This window comes from Meleagris gallopavo, chromosome 2 (genome assembly GCF_000146605.3).
Source record: "Meleagris gallopavo isolate NT-WF06-2002-E0010 breed Aviagen turkey brand Nicholas breeding stock chromosome 2, Turkey_5.1, whole genome shotgun sequence".
In the NCBI taxonomy this organism is placed as follows: Eukaryota; Metazoa; Chordata; class Aves; order Galliformes; family Phasianidae; genus Meleagris; species Meleagris gallopavo.
In genome coordinates, this window is record NC_015012.2 from 59,507,248 (window position 1) to 59,528,341 (window position 21,094).

At 33.8% G+C, this 21,094-nt stretch overlaps 1 protein-coding gene across 2 annotated transcripts in view; it reads left to right on the forward strand.

Moving 5' to 3' along the window:
• The first annotated feature begins 1,988 nt into the window (after nt 1-1,988).
• GK (glycerol kinase) overlaps nt 1,989-21,094 on the forward strand; it is a 28,314-nt gene continuing 9,208 nt past the window's right edge. For both annotated transcript variants that reach the window (XM_010707391.2, XM_010707392.2), the window contains exons 1-15: nt 1,989-2,143; nt 2,767-2,873; nt 3,411-3,488; nt 4,469-4,548; nt 5,547-5,684; nt 6,406-6,515; nt 7,105-7,171; nt 9,594-9,629; nt 10,198-10,265; nt 11,795-11,837; nt 12,435-12,515; nt 14,068-14,146; nt 16,042-16,138; nt 17,829-17,913; nt 20,729-20,849. In XM_010707391.2, the coding sequence (XP_010705693.1) occupies nt 2,004-2,143; nt 2,767-2,873; nt 3,411-3,488; nt 4,469-4,548; nt 5,547-5,684; nt 6,406-6,515; nt 7,105-7,171; nt 9,594-9,629; nt 10,198-10,265; nt 11,795-11,837; nt 12,435-12,515; nt 14,068-14,146; nt 16,042-16,138; nt 17,829-17,913; nt 20,729-20,849 (1,330 nt within the window). In that variant the 5' untranslated portion in view covers nt 1,989-2,003. The remainder of the gene's footprint in view (nt 2,144-2,766; nt 2,874-3,410; nt 3,489-4,468; nt 4,549-5,546; nt 5,685-6,405; nt 6,516-7,104; nt 7,172-9,593; nt 9,630-10,197; nt 10,266-11,794; nt 11,838-12,434; nt 12,516-14,067; nt 14,147-16,041; nt 16,139-17,828; nt 17,914-20,728; nt 20,850-21,094) is intronic.

Sequence of the window (21,094 nt, forward strand, 5' to 3'; positions counted from 1 at the left end):
TGTCTAATTGAGTCTGTATTTATTTCCTGCTAACGGTAGGAATCTTTATGTACTGCTTTCTGTTTCAAGGAATACTGAAATGATTAATGGTGAATGATTACTAAGTGATAATTCACATTGGTAGTAGGTCAGATAAATATATATTGAACCTATGTTCAATGTAATATCTTCAATCTTTATAAAACCTTCGTAAATGTTACTACACTTTTAGTATAAAGGGAATGTCAAGTAAAATTATCTTTCTATATACATGCAAGACAATCTCTCCTATTAACTCTATTGCTCGGCATTTTAAGACCCTTATCCAATTATACTACTTCTTTCCAAGCATGAAGTACTGATAGAGCTTACCCTCTTAGGATAGCTTCATGCCAAGGCAGAGCTTGCAGGTGAAATACAGCTAAGTAAATACAGTGAAAAAAATATAGTGGTGCTTTTTTTCTGTAATGTCTCCAGCTGGTAACAGAAAATAAAGAACTTGTACCTCTTTAAAAATTCTTTTCTGGGGAGCTGAGTGGGAACATTAGCATTTTCCAGAGACATGGTGTTGTTTACATCCTTGGAGGTTTTCAAAATCTGCTTGGAAAAAAATCCATGAGCAACCTGGTCTAATCTGATAGGTGACTCTGCTTTTAGCAAGTGGCCGTACCAGAGGTAGCTACAGATCTCTAAGGCCCTCACTATTCTGTGATTTAGATTTGTAACTAAAATGCTTCTAAACTTCAGTTTCTCTGTAAAGATATCCTTTAAGGTCTCAGAGAAACTGGAGAATCAGAAATTCATCTGTTCTTTGCAGTAGTTGGTCCAATAGTTTCAAAGTAGACTATATTATCTAAATGAAATCAAGAGTTTATAGATTAAAAGCTTTAAGAGAAGTTATTAAAATTTGTGGAATGAGAAGAGAAGATTTCCAAGCAAGTCTAGAAAAGATTCAGACCTATCTTAGGGAATGGGCAGGTATAACTGAATTTTATACCTTGACTATGAGAGGGATTGTCTAAATCTAATCCTGCTCTGTTTGCTTACTGGGAAAAGATAGGGTGGTGTCCTGCTGCCGTGTTCTGCAATTGACCTGATTCTCTGGCTAGATTTTACTTCTAAGGTTTCTGAATGTTCTTTAGACAAAAAATTCTGAATGGTGTTAGTGAGAAGGAACTATTTTCCTAGGAACACTGTTACTGACCTGTCAGTTATTCATTATACAATCAAGCTGAATGTTTTACTTGGTGTCATTTTGGCTTGGCACAGTGGATTACTTTCAGAATCAGGCCACTGTTAATGAAAGTTAATGTGTCTTCTGTTTCAGTTTCTACTGCAAGGCAGAAACCCCATTTCATGTTTCCTAAAGAATGGCTATTAGTATAGCACTCAGGATTCTCTTCTCTCTTTCATCTATTGCAGTGTATCCAAATCTAAGTCACTCTTCTGTGTATTCTTCTCCTTTTTAATGCACTGTGTTGCTGTAGTCATTTTTTCCTCTTCTCAGATTGTTTGTGAGCTCTGTATATTCAGTTTGCACTGAAACAAATAGGTTTCTGTCGAGGTTCTTCTTCATTCTTCACAATTGGATCCCTTCTACTGGCTCTAAACTGGATGTGATTATCTGTCTCTTAAAAGTTGTCACTTTTCCTGAAAGTGACACGATGATAGCAATCTCTCCTTCTGCCATATCTATGGCATCAGAGTAGCAGAGCAGGAACCAAAGTTAAGTTGTTATCACTAGCATTTGGTACGTTACTGACTGAGAAGTGTATTCTAATGTATGTCATTAGTTTAACTTCTAAAACCTCCTCAAGAAAAGAATATGGTTATTTCCCATAATTGACAGCAAAGCTTGCCAAAATATTCTTTGCTCCTTAATTGCATGAATTCATACATCTGAACTCAGTTTATGGATATTTGGTTGTTTGTTTTTTTTGTTTGTTTGGTTGGTTGGTTTTGTTAATGATAGATGAGATAATAACTATCAATTGTCATTTAACTATATTTATTCCAAATAATACATGTTCATTTATTGTTGTTTAAACCTCTGTGTTCATAGAAAATCCAACTGTGTAATTTATTTGCAGGTATTTAATGCAAAAACAGCAGAGCTCCTGAGTCACCATCAAGTAGAGATACAGCAGAAATTCCCTAAGGAAGGGTATGAATTTTCTGTGGCTTTTTATTCATTTGTGTACATTTTGATAGACTGTATATACTGCCATATAGCATGACCAAGGCTTAAGTCGATGAATAACTACTGAGAAAAGAGTATCTGCTATAAATGACTTTGTGATAGGAAATGTGGTGTAAAATAACTACATGGGGCATGCAGTATGACTTATGAATTATGAAAAGTAAAGAGACTTAGCTTTTCATTCTGGCCATTCACTTGCAGTCTTGTTTAAAGAGGTTAAGCTGCCTATTTTTACAATTTAATCATATTCTTCGGCTTAGTTCATAGAGATTGATTAGTTTGTTCTCTGAGATGTTTTTTGTTTGTTTGCTCTTGACATGTCTACCATTTGCCCCTAAGCCCTCCGCCTGCGATAGAAGAGAATTATTGTTTTCTGCAGACAGTTTTGCTATGAAATACCATTTACTCTTTAAAAAGGCTTTGAAATTTATTAAACATTTTATGGATACGTAAAACATATCCATAGCTGTGGTGGTGATAAAATGCTCAGCTGATTTTAGTTCAGAATTGATTTTTTTTTTTCTCTAAATGTAACTTTTTGACTTGCATTTCTTGTTTTATTAACTGATATTTACTATTTGTTATAGATGGGTGGAACAAGATCCAAAGGAAATCTTAAAGTCAGTCCTTGAATGTGTGGAAAGAACCTGTGAGAAACTGCAGCAACTGAACATAGACATCACTAACATAAAAGGTATTCTGAGAGGAAACTGGTGGCTTTAACATGCTCATAGTTGAGCTAGTCAGATTCTCTAGTTTTTAAGTCAATAAAGAGAAAGGTGGCGGCTTGCCTAGACTCAAAGAAAATGTTGAGAGTAGTTTGTTTGGTAAGAAAAGATATTGTTCATGTATGTTAGCAAGGCAAAATTTACAGAATAGACTTACGTAATCTTGCAAAATCACAGACATGAGCAATGAATGAGGAAATTCTGAAATGTAAATTGTTCAGGTGTTACTGGTGAAAACTAGTTTACTGTCAGTGTAGATGTTGTCTTAATTTGTGGAAAAATAAAAAGGATTTAGAGCACTGTAAAAGATGAATGCTCAATTTTTAGAAGTAATCTTTCTAGATTGTAATGTGAAAAAGTTGGAAGCATTTTATTTCCCATTTACTTGCCTCTTCTCCTTACATGTTCCTCCCTCATCTCCACCTCTCCTTTCCCTCCCACACCCCCAAAAAGTGGAAAATAAACCCTCTGAAAAGGATGCTTCTTTCTATTTTGTCCTGAAGCCATTGGAGTTAGCAACCAGAGGGAAACAACAGTGGTTTGGGACAAGACGACTGGAGAACCTCTTTATAATGCCATTGGTAACTACTATACTTTTTGACTGTGTAATATTGTAAAGTCAGTGTGTTATAGAAAAAATGTTTTCCTAGTTCTGTGTGCATCTTGTTGTAGCCTGGCCTACTAACTTCTTTAGAGTGTTTGAGATCCATCATTAGCTGTGTGTTTGTATACACAAGTGCCACATTCTGTTATAACTATTACCTAATAACTTAATAAAACACCTAATAAGCTTTTAACAAAAAACAAGTTCCTGAAGGGTTTTGGACATCTTAGCATGCCTTGAAGCCCTGACTTATGCAAAGCCACTTCATTTCAAATGAAGGAGCTTACTAAATGGTCAGGATTCTTGGGATTTAACCTTAAAGTAAACATTTTTTATGAGTTCAAATCATTAAGTATTCTTTTAGAGTTGTATTTTTTACTTTTCTTGCCTTTTCTGCTTATGCCTGCTGAGAAATTGTGATTATCTAGATTTGTTCACTCAGCCTATGTCAAGTGCTAGGCAATTTAGCATTGTACCATTGAAAGACTAGGACTTTGATGTGTTTAAATGCATGTTGTTTACAGCTTTATTGTAAGCTCTACCATGATAACTCTGGCATAGCACTTTAGTTCAAAGTTTCATAATTATAGTAAATAATCAACCTACTGTTTGTTTTAACCTTTTAATTTGATAGCACTCATCTGCTATAAACGAAGTAGTATTAGTCATTCACTTGTGCTCTAGCAGAGAAAAATACATGTTCTATTATGTGGAAAATCATGTCTGATATTGCAAATCATTAGTTCTTCTAAACTGAATGAGTTTATCCAACTTTTTTTTTTTACAACTATACTTTAAAAATACAATGGCAATGTAATATTAATTCCATATTAAAAAAAAAAAGGAAGTAAAGACAGGAATTTACTGGCAAATACTCGAGTTTTGTGAAAACATCTTACTCATGTCACTGTTGTTGTAATAGATCATTTGATTAATTTATTTTATTCATGTTTCTAGTGTGGCTTGACCTAAGAACTCAGTCAACAGTTGAAAGACTTCTAAAGAGAATTCCTGGAAATAACAAATCCTTTTTTAAGGTAAGAGAGATTACAGAATATTAAATAGTAGTTGACCTCTTACTGTTATAGTAGATAGCATATAGTGTTATGAGGTATTTCTTGAAAAATTCCCTAAAGCGAAGTAAGTCAGTCGTAGCTTCTAGCTTGTCAAATAATAAAAATGTACATAATGCTATACACCAGTCTGAGACTGGAAAATATTTATTTTCCTCAAATAAATTGGTAATACACCTTAGATATTTCAGTAGAGAAGTAAGATGGGCAATTGTGAGACTTCATTATGTGCTTCCTGTCTAATAACTAAATATTCCTCCAAAAAGTAAGAGCAAGTAGGAAAAAAATGTTCAAAAATCATTTATTGATATTAAATATTTCATTATCGTTTCTCATCATATGTTGTAGTATTGAACTCATTTGCAACCAGTCCGAGAACCGCAAAGATATTTTATAAAAAGCATTTTTTTTTCTAATAAGAGTGTATATCAAAGTTTGAAAATAAATGCTTGCAGAATAGTGTCATAGTTCTTTTATTTACATTTTCCGTGACTGATTATATAAATATTTTATATGTCTTCTTACAGCCAGCAAACAAACGTGGACAGTATACAAACTTACTTGCTTCTAAGTTCAAAAAGAGTACAAATTCTGTCTTTGGTGTAGCGTGCTGCTTGTCTTTGTCAAATTCACTTTCTGTCTGGTCATATTGAGATATCGTAGATAACTCTGGATTTCTGCTAAGAACTGTTTCCACATAAAGGAATTTTTACCTGGATTTAGCTCAGCTTTGATCTTTGTCCATTATGCAGTATTTCTTTGGGTTTGATATTTTTAGACTTGCCTATTGAAAGCTTACTGTTTATTTTAATAAAAAGTTTGTGATTTTTCTCTGAGTTTTGAGTGTTGAGTTTTTCATTTACTAAGGTTCTTTTTGTATTTAACAACAGTAGTTGTGGAAAATATCTCTGCATTTTGTTAAACGTTTGATTATTTTTTCAATTTATGTTTTTCATTCACAGTTTAGGACTGGTCTTCCACTTAGCACCTACTTCAGTGCAGTGAAACTTCGGTGGCTTTTGGATAATGTGGAAGAGATTAGGCAAGCAGTTGATGATGGAAGAGCAATGTTTGGAACTATTGATTCGTGGCTTATATGGGTATGTATTTGTGAGTTTATCATCACTCTTCTAAAAATGGGTTTCAATTTCCTATATGCAAGTTCCTACCTAAAACATTTTCTCCTGGAGTTGTAAACAAAACAAAATTTTTAGTATTTCCTGACTACTTGTAACAATATACAATCATCTTCTGAACAACTGCATAGTTTTCTTTATATAGAAAAAAGGATTTTTTGCATCCTACAGAAGTTCTGCAAGTTCACTTGCTGATCAAAGCCTGTGTAGTTTGTAGCAGAACTTAAAGGCAGAGCTTTGGGATCCTAGCAGGAGCACTGATACTGATCACATGGTGATGCTGATATAAGTTGTTAAAGAAACTCCATTAAAGTTCCTAATAAAGGTGAACTTGTACTGTCCCTATTACTACTTTTTTTTTTTTTTTTTTAATACGCACATTTGTCATTTCCCATTTATATGTTGCTGGATGATTTTTCTCATGCTTTTGGGCAAACTTGAACTTTAGAAAGATGTATTAGCCACTTTTGTAAAGTAAGAATCCAGGAGGTAGTGCTGTGCCCTTACTATCTTTCCCATGCCTTTATTCTACTGTATCTGGTTTTAGTTGTTGCAGAAACATCAGTGTTCCCACTCCCAAGCTGAAAGCTGTGTGAATTTAGATTTTGTTTGCAATTTGTTGAAGTAAACTTGTACCTTGTCATGCTTAATACTGTTGATTTATTTATTTATTTATTTAATTCAGTGTTTGACAGGTGGGAAGAATGGAGGTGTTCACTGTACAGATGTAACTAATGCCAGTAGAACGATGTTGTTCAACATTCATTCCTTGGACTGGGATCCCGAGCTCTGCCAGTAAGCTCAGTTTTATACTAATAATGCTACTTAAGAGGATTCTGTAAGTGATGTCTTAAAAAACACTCAATAGTAAGAATTTCTGATCTAGATTATAATCAGCAATTCCTGTTGTATTTACTGTTCATATGTAAGATTCATTGTTAACCAAATGTCCAAGTTACAAGTAATTTTAAAAAGCAGAGCCTTGAATTTTTCTGTGGGTAGAAGACTATTTCATGAAAACAATTCAATTTAATACTTTGTTTTTTCATTAATTTCATTTGTAAGCAGTTACAATGATAGTGTTTCTATTTTGAGTTTAAATTTATCAATCACTATATTATAAAGGTAGTGTTGGAAGAGGAATGACTTCTCATATGAAAGAGTTAGATGTGTCTTCAAAATACCCAAATATGTTCTGTTTTACTTTCTAGTTCAGTGTCACATTTTATGAGAAATAGAGAAACATATGCATGAAATCCTAGATATTTAAGTTCCCTTTATATATTTTTTTCCTTATACCTTAAATTTATTTAAGAAAATAAATGCAAAATCCTTCCTGATTTAGCACTGACCATATCCATAACTTATTTTGTATTATGCTCAGATTCTTTGATATTCCTATGGAAATACTTCCAAAAGTACGAAGCTCATCTGAGATTTATGGCCTGATGGTATGTTTGCTTTTGCGTGTGTATAAGTTTATCTTGCAAAAATATGTCAATATCAATTGAGAGAATTTTCAATCAAACTAGTGGCTTTTTCTGGACTAATATTGTTTGATTTATGACTAGTATGTCAATATCTGCTGCTGTAAGATATTATACGAAGGTAAATATCTGCCAGACGTTAAATGTCAAATAGACAAAACAAGATGGGAGAGATTTTTGATAAGCATAAAAATTTGATTTTGTTGACAAGTACTGTAGAAACTACCTGTCAGAATGCAAGGTATAATTAGTAGATCAAAAGTGATGAGCTTGCTGTGAAGATTATTTAGGGGTAAAATATGGATTTCTGTCATGGGCCTGAGATTTCAGATTTAATATGATGTAGCACTAACTCTTCTGATAAAGAGACAGCTAATTTATTCTTAAAACCTTCAGAATAGGCTAAGCTGGATATTATGATTTCTGTTATTTTTCTTGGCATTTTACGCTATTGTTTACTAAGAACATACAGGCATTTTGTAATTAAGTCAAACTAAAATATTTTTATTTAAAATGTAAATCCAACTTGCCTGAAATGTAAGTAATTTTACTAATATGTCATTAAAGATGCTAGTAGAAATCATTACTGACTTTCACTAATTTGAAACGTCAGGTAAGTGTGAGTTGTAATTAAGTTGAATGAGTGGAGCAAACGAAATACTTCTAGGCAATAAGGTAATAAGAGATGAGATACTACAATGTGGCACCTAAAGCAGAATAGCTGGTCAGTTTAAATTTGTACTTGTGTTTCTTTTCCCCTTTCTTCCCACTTTTCTTTTCTTTTCTTCCTTTTGCTGACTAGAAAATCTGTCCTAGCCTGGTGAGTAAAGGCTTCTATTAGGCTCACCACCTGTATGTTATCCATTCTATTCATATGCTATGTATTTCCACTGATTTTAGGATTAGTAAAAGCACACTTCCTAGTCCAATAAACTTGAAAGTATTTCCAAATTTGAGATATTACAATGAGTGTTCACGCCAAAATTGTTTCTAAAATAGAAAATATTAAATATATAAATATAAAATATAAAATATATAAAAATCTAAAATATAATGTTTATGTGTGTGTGTGCTTTAGTTTACAAGCTGATGAATATTTGTTTTTCATATTGAAGTAAAAAATAGAGCTATTGTCTAATAAGTGTTGTTATACTGAAACATCAGATTACATTGGGGTTTTTAGTGCATTTTTAAACTGAATTACTTTCAATCCAGTTAAATTAATTGTGAATATAAAAAAAATCAGATTGGAAATGCACTTGCATGGCTTCACTGAAAATTCATTTTTACAGTTCTACAAAGAAAAAATTTAAAGACAGAGATAAATGTTGTCAAGATATATATTTGTTATGATACCTACTGAAAGAATGCAACTGAAAAGCTATGTGGTAGTGTTTGGAAGAGGTTCTAATCCACTTGAAATGCTGTACCTTAAAATGAGGCATCTGTCTTTGCATAACAACTACTTTTTTTCTAGTTTCTTTACTGTTACACTTCTGCATTTTAAGCTTGACACAGACTGCACGTTACACTGCGCCTTGTTTTCTGTACACTGTCATTTCAAAAAACATATGTATTAAGAACTGTTGAGATGACATCAAGATTACCTGTAAAATTCCTACTCTATTTTAGGAATGAGCTGCATGAAGCTGATGTCCATTGTGCAACTCAACTCAGCCATATAGTTCATGTGACTCTTTCTTGCCCTATTTTAGTCATGAGCTGCATAAGTCCAATGTGCAACTCTGCTCAGTCATATTGTTTATTTGACCCTTTAGGCATTAAAGCCTCCTTACGTTTTGTTTCTTTCACTGACTGTAAACCAACTACAGTGCATTTCTATTTAAAGTGATATAAAAAGAGGAAAGCTCTGTGTTTTATTTACCTCTACCTAATACTTTTGTATTAATGAAGATGTAGTTAATTTTAAGCAGTGAGCAGTAGTGACTCTATGCTATGAATCTCCACTTTTTTTTTTCACTTCTCTCACGTGTTTTTGTTTTTGTTTTTCCTCCCAGGAATCTTGTCTTTATGTGTTGTAGCTGTAGTTCTTCACTTCATGCTATATTCAACAAATTCCTAAAAAAAGTTTCTCCTACCAGAAGTATTTTTCTCCAGGATGTCGTCTCCCTTATTAATATCTTACATCCGTTTTCTGTTTCTTAGTAGAGATTTTTAATAGAATTGAAATAGTAAAAAATACATACTTTGAAGCTAACTTCCACAGCATTAGTGACTATCCATTTTTGTATGACTTCATCTGTTTCTTTATGCATGCAAATTTTTATCTCCTGAGTCAAATGTAAGTTTAGCTTCTTTTTGATTGCCTTAAACTGTATTCATGGAAAGCTGATCTGGAGCTTTTCTTTCTGTTTTTGTGATTCAGAAATCTGGAGCTTTGACAGGTGTACCAATTTCTGGGGTAAGTCAACTTTAAATCAATTTTGGTGCAAGACATAACTTCACTGCAAAAATTTTTAAGAAAGGTGAATTTTGCTACAAAAATGTTGTTGTCAAGTTTTTTAGCTTCATGTTTAACATGAAATAAATTTTGAAGTAGAATTTATACTGAAGAAGATCTGGCTGTGGAAATATAGCTGTCAACTCTAACGCATATGTGTAGTTATGTTGAAAACTGAGACTCTCTAAGGAAATGAATAGCATTACAAAATGGAACCAAGCTCTGTTTTATATGTAAAAGGGATTCAGTATATACATAATCCAGAAATTTGAGGCAGATTCTCATCTTTTTTTCCACAACAAGCAATAAATAATTTTTAATTTTGATATTTACCACAAGTGTCATGACACATTTTATTTGCAGTTCTTACAGAGGAAAGAGGGTTATCTCTACAGGTTTTTCCTCACTTTCAATTTGCTGTGTGTTCCTAATAGGTTAGAGCTATAGTTAAATATATCTGTTCATGTTACTTGTTCGTGAATGTGATTCATTTGAAGACATTCACTAAAAAAAAAATTCTTTTTTTCAGTGCTTGGGTGACCAGTCTGCTGCTCTTGTTGGGCAAATGTGCTTCCAAGATGGGCAGGCAAAAAACACGTAGGTTATGATGAATGTTGTGAGATAAACAGCAGGTCACTGCTCTGTTTTAAATTTAGTATTATGTTCTCTTCTGAACTAACTGCCAAATACTTCTGTAGTTACCACATAACTGCAGCTCTACCTTTCAACTGTGTTGATCTAGAATTTAAACAGTGTCCTGTCTTTTGAATAAAATATTGAAGATATTAAAGTAAAATGGTTTGTGATGTATAGTTTGGAACAAAGTCACTGTGAGGAAATATCTCTGTGTGAAAGGAAATTTTAAAATACACTAAAACACAGAGCTAAGTAGTTGCTATTTAAATGGTATGATCTAAAGTTAAACAAATACAGGCAGTATGAGTTAAGATTGCATAGATTTCAATAACAAAAGCCACACACTACTGCTAGATAGGAAAAATTCATTTAAGTTACAGTGCTTAGCTTTGGTTGTGTGTCTCAGTCATGGAGAATTTTAAATCTGATTTTTTCCTAGTTCTCAGCATCTTATTTTCCCTTGTTTAAAATAGCTGATCAGTTAAATCAGGCAAGTGGTGTAATCAAATATTTATTTGAGGAAAAAGTCTATTCTTAAGTGACTTACTGTTTCATTTCCTATTTCTTGCTTAAATGAACATGTAGGTATATGCACAGCATTGGACTTTCACAGATTTAATTACATATTAATTTATACTTGTTGCTAATTAACCTTCGAGTTATCTTTTGTACTTACACACAAATCAAAATTAGTAGCCTTGTATTTTGTTAAAACAAACATGCTTCTGAGAAATTATGTCACAAATATTTTTTTAAGAAATATTTTTATAAAATAAGAGATGTTTGGGAAAATATCTACCTAAAACTAAATATCAGATGAGATTTCTAGCCAATTTGTGATACTGCTTTATCCTTTCTATTCTACAAATATAACTGAAGACTTTCTCGTTACTATTTGTAAGCTTTGGATTTTCAGACTATTAAATAAAAATGAATTCTTGATTAGTCAGAATAAATGAACACAGAGTATGAGGCTACTAAACTATGTTTTTGTATGTGTGCACATATACATGTAGTGTTTCAAATGAGATACATGCAACTTTTAGAAGTTGAATATGTTTTTTAAAAAAAAAAATCTTCTTTGTGACAGGAGCAACGTTTGTTGCTCCTTACCTTACCTTACCTTTAAAAGTTTGAACTCAATGTTGTGAAATATTTAGTTTATAAAGTGGCTTTCATAATCAGCTTAAACTGAAGTAAGTAAACACAACCAGCAAAGAAGAATTCAGACTCAGCTTTCAGCTCTGTCTGCTCCTTGATAAGTACTGTACAAGAAGTAATCAGAGAGAGAAGCGTGGAACTAGATTTTTCAGCCTCAAGCTGCATTTAAATAAACTGTGTTGGAATGGTTTCATCATCCATTAATGGTAACATACATTTCGAGAGGAAAAAATGTGGTGTCTCCCTAGGGGAGTAATGAATTCAAGAACTGCAGTAACTACTTATCTTTTAAATGTCCTAGTTTTAATTTTTCTTTGCTCTCATGCTAGATATGGAACAGGATGTTTCTTGCTGTGCAATACAGGTCAGAAGGTCAGTTGTGTTTTTTCCATTTTTCACTTGTTTTTAGCAAACTTCAGTTAAATAGTTGAGTATAACTATAAATAAATCTTAATCTTATTAGCAATAATTGTATTGATGGAGGTAAGGAAAAATACTGAATTCCATATTGAAATCGAAAAGAACAGAAAGTAATAGTTTGTTCAAGGTGTTTCAGTAAGATTCTTATTTCCTAGCTGCAAAGTGAACTTCTCAAAGTAAGTTTCTTGCACTGCCCTTGTGTATAATTCTTAAACTCACTCAAAAAATGCTGAGTGTTGTGTAACTTACATGTTCTATTCTTTGTCTTGGCTATTTTATTCTTTATTCTTTCACGCTTGTTTCTCTGTAGTACTAGTTGTTAGTTATTTGATATAGAAAGTCTGAAAAAATCCAGGGCAGCTAATGAAAATGAAAAATTAAAACACCAGCATTTCAAGGGTTTTATCTCAGCTGTTTATATAGATAATTTACTTTGTTTAAACTTTCTATATATCTTTCTTTTTTTTCTCTGTTTTATCTCTTTTTTTATCATTTGTACTTCAGTAAATATTTTCTGCCTGTGTTTTTTTTTCTTCTTACCCTATTTAGTCCGTGTTTTCTGACCATGGTCTTCTAACCACGATAGCGTACAAACTGGGCAGAGACAAACCTGTTTGTTATGCGTTAGAAGTAAGTAAAATAATATCTTCCTTTTTGTAGTGATACATGATTATGATTACTTTTGCTTTTTAGTATCTTTCTGTTATCTCCAGTGAAACCATTCAGTTGCACAGAAATTAAAATGGCTTTCTGTTATAGCTTTGCGCCTCAAAGCTTATGTGTGGTTTTGATTATCCCATCTCCAACCTAGATCACTTAACCTAAAAAAATAATTCTACATTGAATTTCTGGGTATAATGTCTGAAACATTTTTTCAGTTCCACAGTCTTTCATAAATGTTCTAAGTAAATAAACAAACCAAGACTGAGTTTAAAAAGGAAGATAGACTGTTTTAGCTATTCTGACCAAAAAAAAAACAAAAACCATTACTAGATGTCTTTTATTTTTAATTTCATTCTATTGGTTTTTATTTCAAACTTAAAAATCTCAGCCAAATTTCTGAGACAAGATACATCTAACAATTAAGCTCTTTTTACCTATTAAAACATAGCTGCCTATTTCCAGTTCCTTTAGTTCCTCAGTTCTCCATGCAACTCTGAGGATATCCAAATTCTGTAGGAAATTGGACTTTACCTATAACTTAAAGTTTCATAGTTCTAAAACTCTGCCTCTGAAGCACAGAGCAGCTCAACATGTGTTTGACATCACTGCTTCATTGGGATCAGCAGAATTATTCTTCCACCTCTGTTGATTTGTGGGCTTGATCTAATAGTTATTTTTAAAAATGCATACTGAATTGCCTGCTACCATTGAGCTTTTGAAGAGAGCCTACGTTTTCTGTGTCAAACAGACCAAGACAACACACAGGATTTTCTTCTCTGGGAAAATAATTTGTGGCTTACAGTTACCAGGATGTGGGAAGTTGTATTTGCCATGTTCTGTCAACTTTGGGATTTTCATTTTGTACATATGTGTGAGAGGTCTGGTTTGTTTTTAGACCTTGATTGAGAGTGACTTTTATTTCCCCACGCTCACACATGCTTATGCATACTTTTCTTCTTCATCGTCTTTAATGATATAGTGTGATAAAAATGTCTTCAACAGAAGACATTGTGTTCTTTCTACTCCTACATCTGTACTAGAATAATCTTACAGTTAAGACACTTTCTAAAGTAAAAAATAGGGATTCAAGCTTTTGTTTTAATCAAACCCATATGTTTTAACTGTAAGAGCTAGCTGTTTAGAAAACACCTGTTCTCTTTTAGCAATGGCTTAGAATGAGAATATAATGCTGTTTCCATTTCACTTGAAGCTTAGTTTAGTAGACTTGAGACTGTCTCGTATAGAAGCCCAAATGAGTTTTTGCTGTGAGATGGAAGGCGTGCAATTTTATCTGTGATATGATGGAACTATTCAGGGACCTTTATTGAGCCAACAGAGGAATTTTGGTGTCAAATGAAAGTGACTAAATTTTCTGTCTCTCTGGCTGTTTGTATTTAGACTCTAGACATAATTAGTTATGTCCCTAAATTAGAGCAGCCCGGAAGATTGCTTAGGAAGTTAGGAAACTCCACTCCATGGAAAAATTGCATGTAATTGTAGTGATCTTGTTTTTTTTCAGGGATCTGTTGCAATAGCTGGTGCCGTTGTTCGTTGGCTGAGGGACAATCTAGGTATTGTTAAAACTTCACAGGAAGTTGGTGAGTGTTTGCAATTTGGAGCTGTTAATTTCAAGTGTTCTTTTTGACTTGATGAGTTGTTGAATTCTGATGGCTGTGTTACTATTGAATGAAAGCTCAAAATATTCAAGTAAAGAATAGCTGGAAGATGCATACATACATTATGTTGTGCAGCCTGTTTTTGATATTTTTCACTGATATTTCATGCAGCATATCACTAAGATCATTGAAAACCTTTGTCAACTTTCCCTAGCAAGCAGATTCTCAGTAAGATGCTGAACTTGCAATATTAGTACAGTATCCAGTTTTCCACAGCCAAGAGTATATAGGTCTCTGTTATGAAATCCAAAGTAAGATCCTGAACCAATAAACATATTTTTTACTGTCATAAACATGACAATCTGAAGCCCTAAATTTGCAACAATTGATGCAGAAGTATTCATATCCATTGAAGTAGAGACCTCAGTTTACAAAGCTGTCTCTTAAAGGAATTGTGGATAATCATAGAATCAAGGAACCTTTAAGATCATTTAGTTCCAGCCCTCCTGCCATCAGCAGGGACACTTCCCATTAGACCAGTTTGCTGAAAACCCCAATCCATCCTAGGGCAGATGCCCATAATGGCTGCCTGTTTTGGCTATAATTCCTTCAGAATTTGAGTTGCTGATTGTTTCTTCTTGAGCTGAACTGAAATAAACTGGTGTGTAACACAGAAACTATGAGTACACCAAACCTTGAAAAAGGAGAAAACATAAAAAATATGCATTATAAGTTTCAAAGCAACTGATATAATGAGATTTAGGATTGAAAAGCAATTCATTAAATTTTTTAATAATTTGATATGTTTTTGAAAAGCGGGAAAAAAATAGAATTCAGATTGGACTTAAAACTAAGCAGAAATGTAAAACAATCTGCTTTTCTATGAGAAAGCCTCACTCTCACCTGTATTTGTATACAGAAGAATACAAGCTACTGTCACTAGAATTAGCCAGCTGTTGAAACACAGTGGTACCTGTTGGCTTCGTAAGTTTCATTAGACCTCTAAAAGGTCAGGGATTCAAGAACTTTGATCTTGTCATGTTGTTAAAATCTTGTGGGACTCTGTCATCATTTCCTGTTTCCTTGAAAATGTTCTCCTCTTCCCTTCACTCCTTTAAGTGGATTCTGCGTGAAAGTATCATTTGAAAAAGAATTTTTGACTATATTTCCCTACCTTTCCTCTCTGTTGCTATAGTTTGATCAACGCAAACAAAAGAAATTTTCAAAAGTGGAAAGAACATACTTTCTTTACTTGTTATAGGATGAAGCTGTGCACTAAGAATACTTCATTTGTCATGCTGGGTGCTTTAATACAACTTTTAAAATTACATATTTTAGTATTGGGGAATTCAGATATCTGATATTACTACTCAGATATTAAGAAACCTCACATTTCCTTGTAGTTGGCCGGGTGATTATATACTTAAGATGAGAATTTAGGACTCTTAATCCATTTGAAATTAATGGGAATTTAGTTCTTAACTCTCTTTGGTCTTGATCCAGTTTTACATGCTTGCCTTGACTTAAAATTCAAGTGTAACCTTTGAAGGTAGAATTCTTTATTCACAGCATACCCTTTGAAAACCTCAAAGAATCTAGGTTTGAATGTCAAGTAAATCATTTTGGTTTTTGATTTTACATTTACCATAGCCTCCTATGCCCCATTTTCCATTCATATTGTTGCAAGTGGACATCATGTTACAGATGAGGAGATGGACAGTTAGTTGTATTTTCTAATCGTAATAGCTTGATTGCTTTTGTGGCTACCTAACATATTATAAATATTCTCTCTTTAAATAATAATATCTTTGAGTGTCGTGTTTAAATACTGGTGTAGTTGTGAAAAGCTAAGTAAAGACTATTTGTGTGTGCATTAGAAAAACTGGCTGCAGAAGCGGGAACTTCTTATGGCTGCTACTTTGTGCCAGCATTTTCAGGACTGTACGCACCTTACTGGGAACCCAGTGCAAGGGGGTAAGGATCTGAATAAGCACCACATTGCAAGAAAATTTAATTATTTTACAAATAGTAACACTAGTCCTTTCAGGTATGAGAAATTGTTTTGTTTTGTTTTGTGTTTTTCTTGATTCTCCATAGTATCTTCAAGCAACCACAGCTTTTCCTTTGTATTTAATCTGCTCAAAACAGCAACTGCTACTGATCGAAGAACAAGGACTAGCTGACTCAGCCAATCATCCTTCCACCCACCTCTGAAAATTTTAAAAAAGAAGGAGGGGGTGGAGGGTGGAAAACACTTGGACAAGGTTGTGGTTTTTGGAGGACAGTTCATAGAATCACAGAGTAATAGAATATCCTGAGTTGGAAGGGACCGACCGAAGGATAATTTTATCATTCATAAACTGAGACAGAGGAAGTTTAGGTTAGATATTAGGAGGAAGTTTTTCACTCAAAGGGTGGTGATGCACTGGAACAGGTTGCCCAAGGAGGTTGTGGATGCCCCATCCCTGGAGGCATTCAAGGCCAGGCTGGATGTGGCTCTGGGCAGCCTGGTCTAGTGGTTGGTGACCCTGCACGTAGCAGGGGGGTTGAAACTGGATGATAACTGTGGTACTTTTCAACCCAGCCATTCTATGATTCTATGATTCATGACATGGAAAGAGCCAGCTTTTTTTATTTCACACATATCTGGTTCTGTGTACCTGCGAACTGTTGAGCAATAAAAGAAGAAAATTAAGAAATTAGTGGTGATTTATTTTTCTGAGCTCACTTTCCCACAGCTGTTGCATTCTCTATGTCAAATGATTCAACCTTCTAAATTCTTCCCTATTTCACCTGCCTTTCCTCTTTGATTTCTGTCTATTAAACACTCTTCAGTATAATGCCTCCCAATCCCTTTCGTTTGTTAAGACTTAACAGTCTGGTACTAGTTAGATCTACTAGTTGAAGTAGTAGCCTTCTGTTTCTTCTTTTCTACTATTGTGAGCTTGTGTGCTGTTGCTGGAATCAGAGCATGCCGTGAGAGTTACAGAAGCATAATACATATAAAATAACTTCCCTAAATTGAAAAAAGAGATCTTTAAGAATATCCAGTTCCCAACGCCTGGAAGTCCTGTTTTTAGAAATTAGATGCTTTTAGTACTTAAGGAACAAAAAGCTCTGACATAGGTATTCTAACAATTTTTTAGATCACAGTACTTAGCTTCTTAACTATTATAAGCTGATCTTTGAAATGGCAGTAACTAAAAATGTCCTTTAATATCTCAGTTCTTGCATGTATCCAGCACCAAATACACAGCATTGACCCAGCCAGGCTTATCCTTTAGAACTGAAAGCATGAGAGAATTATTAAGATTTTAGTGACCACTGATACTTTTTTTAAAAATAGAAGTTGTCCTAGATCATACATTCCTTAAGGGAAGAACACTCGAATTTATATGTGTGTGTGTATGAATATGCACCCTTTATGCATGCACATTGACAATAATTTTGTAAATTATGGCAATGAATTGTATTGATTGAACACAGGAAACAGCTTATTACAGAGATAAGAGAACTCAGATTAAAAAGAAACAAGCTTTTTAACATTTAAAAGCAGTCCTTATGTGACAGAACTGAATGAGCTGTGAATTAAAAGGCCTAAGTCTGAAGTATTTTCTGGAAAAAATGTTCTAACTGCTGGTTTTCTTTTTCCTCTGTTCAACAGCATTATCTGTGGCCTTACCCAGTTTACAAACAAAAACCACATTGCCTTTGCTGCACTAGAAGCAGTCTGCTTCCAAACACGAGAGGTAAAAGCAAATTAGTTGTTCAATTCATTGTAAACTAGTACGATAATAGTAACTGTAAATCTTCAGAAAGAGAGAGGATTAAAAAGGTTGACTGAAAGTCAGGTGCTTCATACCACACTTGTATGCTAATTTACATGATGCTTGTGTTGAAGAATTGTTCCTGTGAACTTAGCTACAATGATCTGGTTGGGCGGTACATTATTTTTATGGTTTTTCTCAACACTTAAAATAAGGTGAACACATTTTGTGAATGTCATGAGATGCAGAACAGACAAACTTTAAAATGACAAGGCAATGCCAAAACTGAAATGTAGCATTAGTTCTACATCATAGAAGACTACATTCTATATTCTGTGCTCTGACGGATATGATTGATGTCACTTTCAGTACACAAGAGCAGCAGACATAATATCAAGGGAAATCCATATTCACTTCTTGTTCACCACGTATCTAATTGTCTTTGCCAACATTCTGCAAAAACAAAACTAAATCTCACACTCAAAGTTAATCCTTCAACCAAATTAAAAAGCATGCTGTCAGAATGTTCTAAGCATTAATATATTTTTATCACCATCTACTATCAATTTATGCTCCTTGTGTTCTGTAAAAGTGTAAGACAAAATGAAAATCATGGACTCTAAGGGGTAGGAGTCAAACCTGAATATGATTTCATGTTTTTAAGATGGTGTTCTATAAACATAATTTGTTTTAAAACAATATCCAGCTAACACGGTAAAAGAGGAAGAAAATAGCCTTCTTATTTCTCTAGTAACAATGAGTAAGGTAAGACATAGTCCTGTGGAAAAAGAAAGCCAGAAACTTCAGCAGGGCATATATTTTTGAAGCTATGCTAACACCCTTTGAGTCCTCAGAAAGTCATGAAAGGCACTTAGTTTATATCTCTTAATTCTGATTGTAGAAGTCAAAGTAAAATTACAGCCAACTGAAGTGATAGCCTAGTTCGCTGTCTGCTCCTCTCTTTCCTTATCCCTCCTCCTATCCATTCCATCTCACGTGACAGCTCAATGAACTTTCCAGCAAAAAATTATCCCTCTTTTGCTGAGCTGTTTTTTTACTGGATTAATGGCCTCAGCTGCCTCGCAGAGGACTGTAGCAAATGTCACAAGAGACAGCGTGTGGTTGGTAGTAGAAGGGAGGGGAATAAAGCTTTCAGGCTGAAGGTGAAGTTAACTGTTTGGACATACTTAACAGCTAACACTTCACAGATATAGGAGTGCCTTATTAGGTCTCTGGAAGTGCTTATATTAGTAAATTAAGTCATGATGATGTAGATAAAACATATATTTTTCAGAAATATACTCTTAGCTTTGTCTTGTCAGAAACAAAGTTATTCTGTTTTAATTCCCCTTGAAATAGGAGTCTTCCACATTCCTCAGGAAAACTCTCAAAATCTGCATCCATTTGGTGGGGATTTTTTTGTTTTGTTTTACTGTACCGTTCAGTTTCTTTTCCTTTTTTATCCAGAAAGTGCCACCAGATGACCCTTTGTGCAATCAGATGACCCTTGTTATGTTTTTTTCTCTCAGAAAGCATTATAGAAAAATAAGTAATTTTTCCCTTCTAAGAGCTGCACATGGCTGTCATTAGACACAGCTTACCTGGGTGCCTTGCTCTTAATCTAATCTCACTACTATAGAGAAAGTAGCAGCATGATCATGATTTGTTTTGTTCCTTCATCACCTCCTCATTTCTAGCATTCTTTTCACTTTTTTAATCTCTGCTGAGTGCATCACATTATTCAGCGTGGTCTCACAAGTTGATAAAGTTGGAGCTTCCAACAGTATACATAAATCTGAGATTATGAGGCACTGCTGAAGTTCTGAATGGTAGAGAAAAGCAGGTGAAATTCAGCATAGATGAATGTAAAATGGTACATGTGAAGGAAACAAATGGTGAGGAGCATTATTACTTAGTGATGTCAGCAAGCTTTCATAATCTGGTGTTTATCCTATTTTCCAGATTATTTGTAATGTAAATGTAATGTGCAGGCCTATATATAGTTTCTGCCACAGTGCAGACTGACCTCTTACCTCCTTTTTATATCTTAGTCAATACTTCTGGTTCCTTCCTGACTTACTTTCTGGGACTAGATAAAAACCTACCAGATACCTCACTTCTGTATATTTTTTCATGCTTTACAAACCCATTTGTTTTTTAGATTGACCTTTTGCAGTAAGGTCTGTATAACTGAGTGCCTTGTGAACTACAGAATAGTGTTAACATGCATTGTAATTTCTTTTTTTGTGTGGTTTATGTATTTTGCTTTGTCATTTAAAGCTGAGAAAAGCACACTTTTTTTTTTAATCAAATAAATTAAAAATTACAAAGAGAAAATCATTCTGCAATAGTTAATGCCTGTTTATCAAGAATGATATGCTAACAGTAAAAATGTAAGTGAGCCATTTGATTGAATACTATTACAAGACCATATAGAACTCAGTATTCTGCATTTAGATGATTGTAGGGTAATGCTGTGGACTTCCTTCCTTGTTAGTTTTAACAAAGTTCATGATGATCATCAGCTCTTTTTCAAAGTTCTTTTCAGACCATATAAGCAAAAGATAGGCTAGCTATAGAGAAACATTTCCTACGTTAGGATTTCTGTGATAAATTGAATGCACTTGCTGTACATGAGACAAAAGTGCATTGTTACTACTGTTTTGCAATCTTGATGTATATGGGAGGGAGAATTATCTGCTTAACACTGCAGCAAATGTTGACTTATCAGTATTTTACATTCTGAGGATTTCATTGATTTTTCTGCAATTAAATCTTAACATATATTATTCTTAAGATTTTAGATGCAATGAACAAAGACTGTGGGATACCATTAAGTCAGTTACAAGTAGATGGAGGAATGACCAATAACAAAGTTCTCATGCAACTCCAGTCAGACATCCTGTGTATTCCAGTAGGTAAGATAAAATTACGACTCCTATTTTCTTTTTGAAGCTGAAAGCAGCATTCATTCATAATGGCTGATGAGGGCCATTCAGATTGCTCTTCTCAGCGTGGTGAGTGATGGACTTTTTATTTTTTTTCTTTTCAGAAAAGATTTTTAGGTCTTATATCAAGTTTTGAGATTCATTCTTCTAGAACATCTCTGACTCTTGTATCTTGTGTTGAAATGTTATAGCACTGTGATAGTATTGAACTCTGA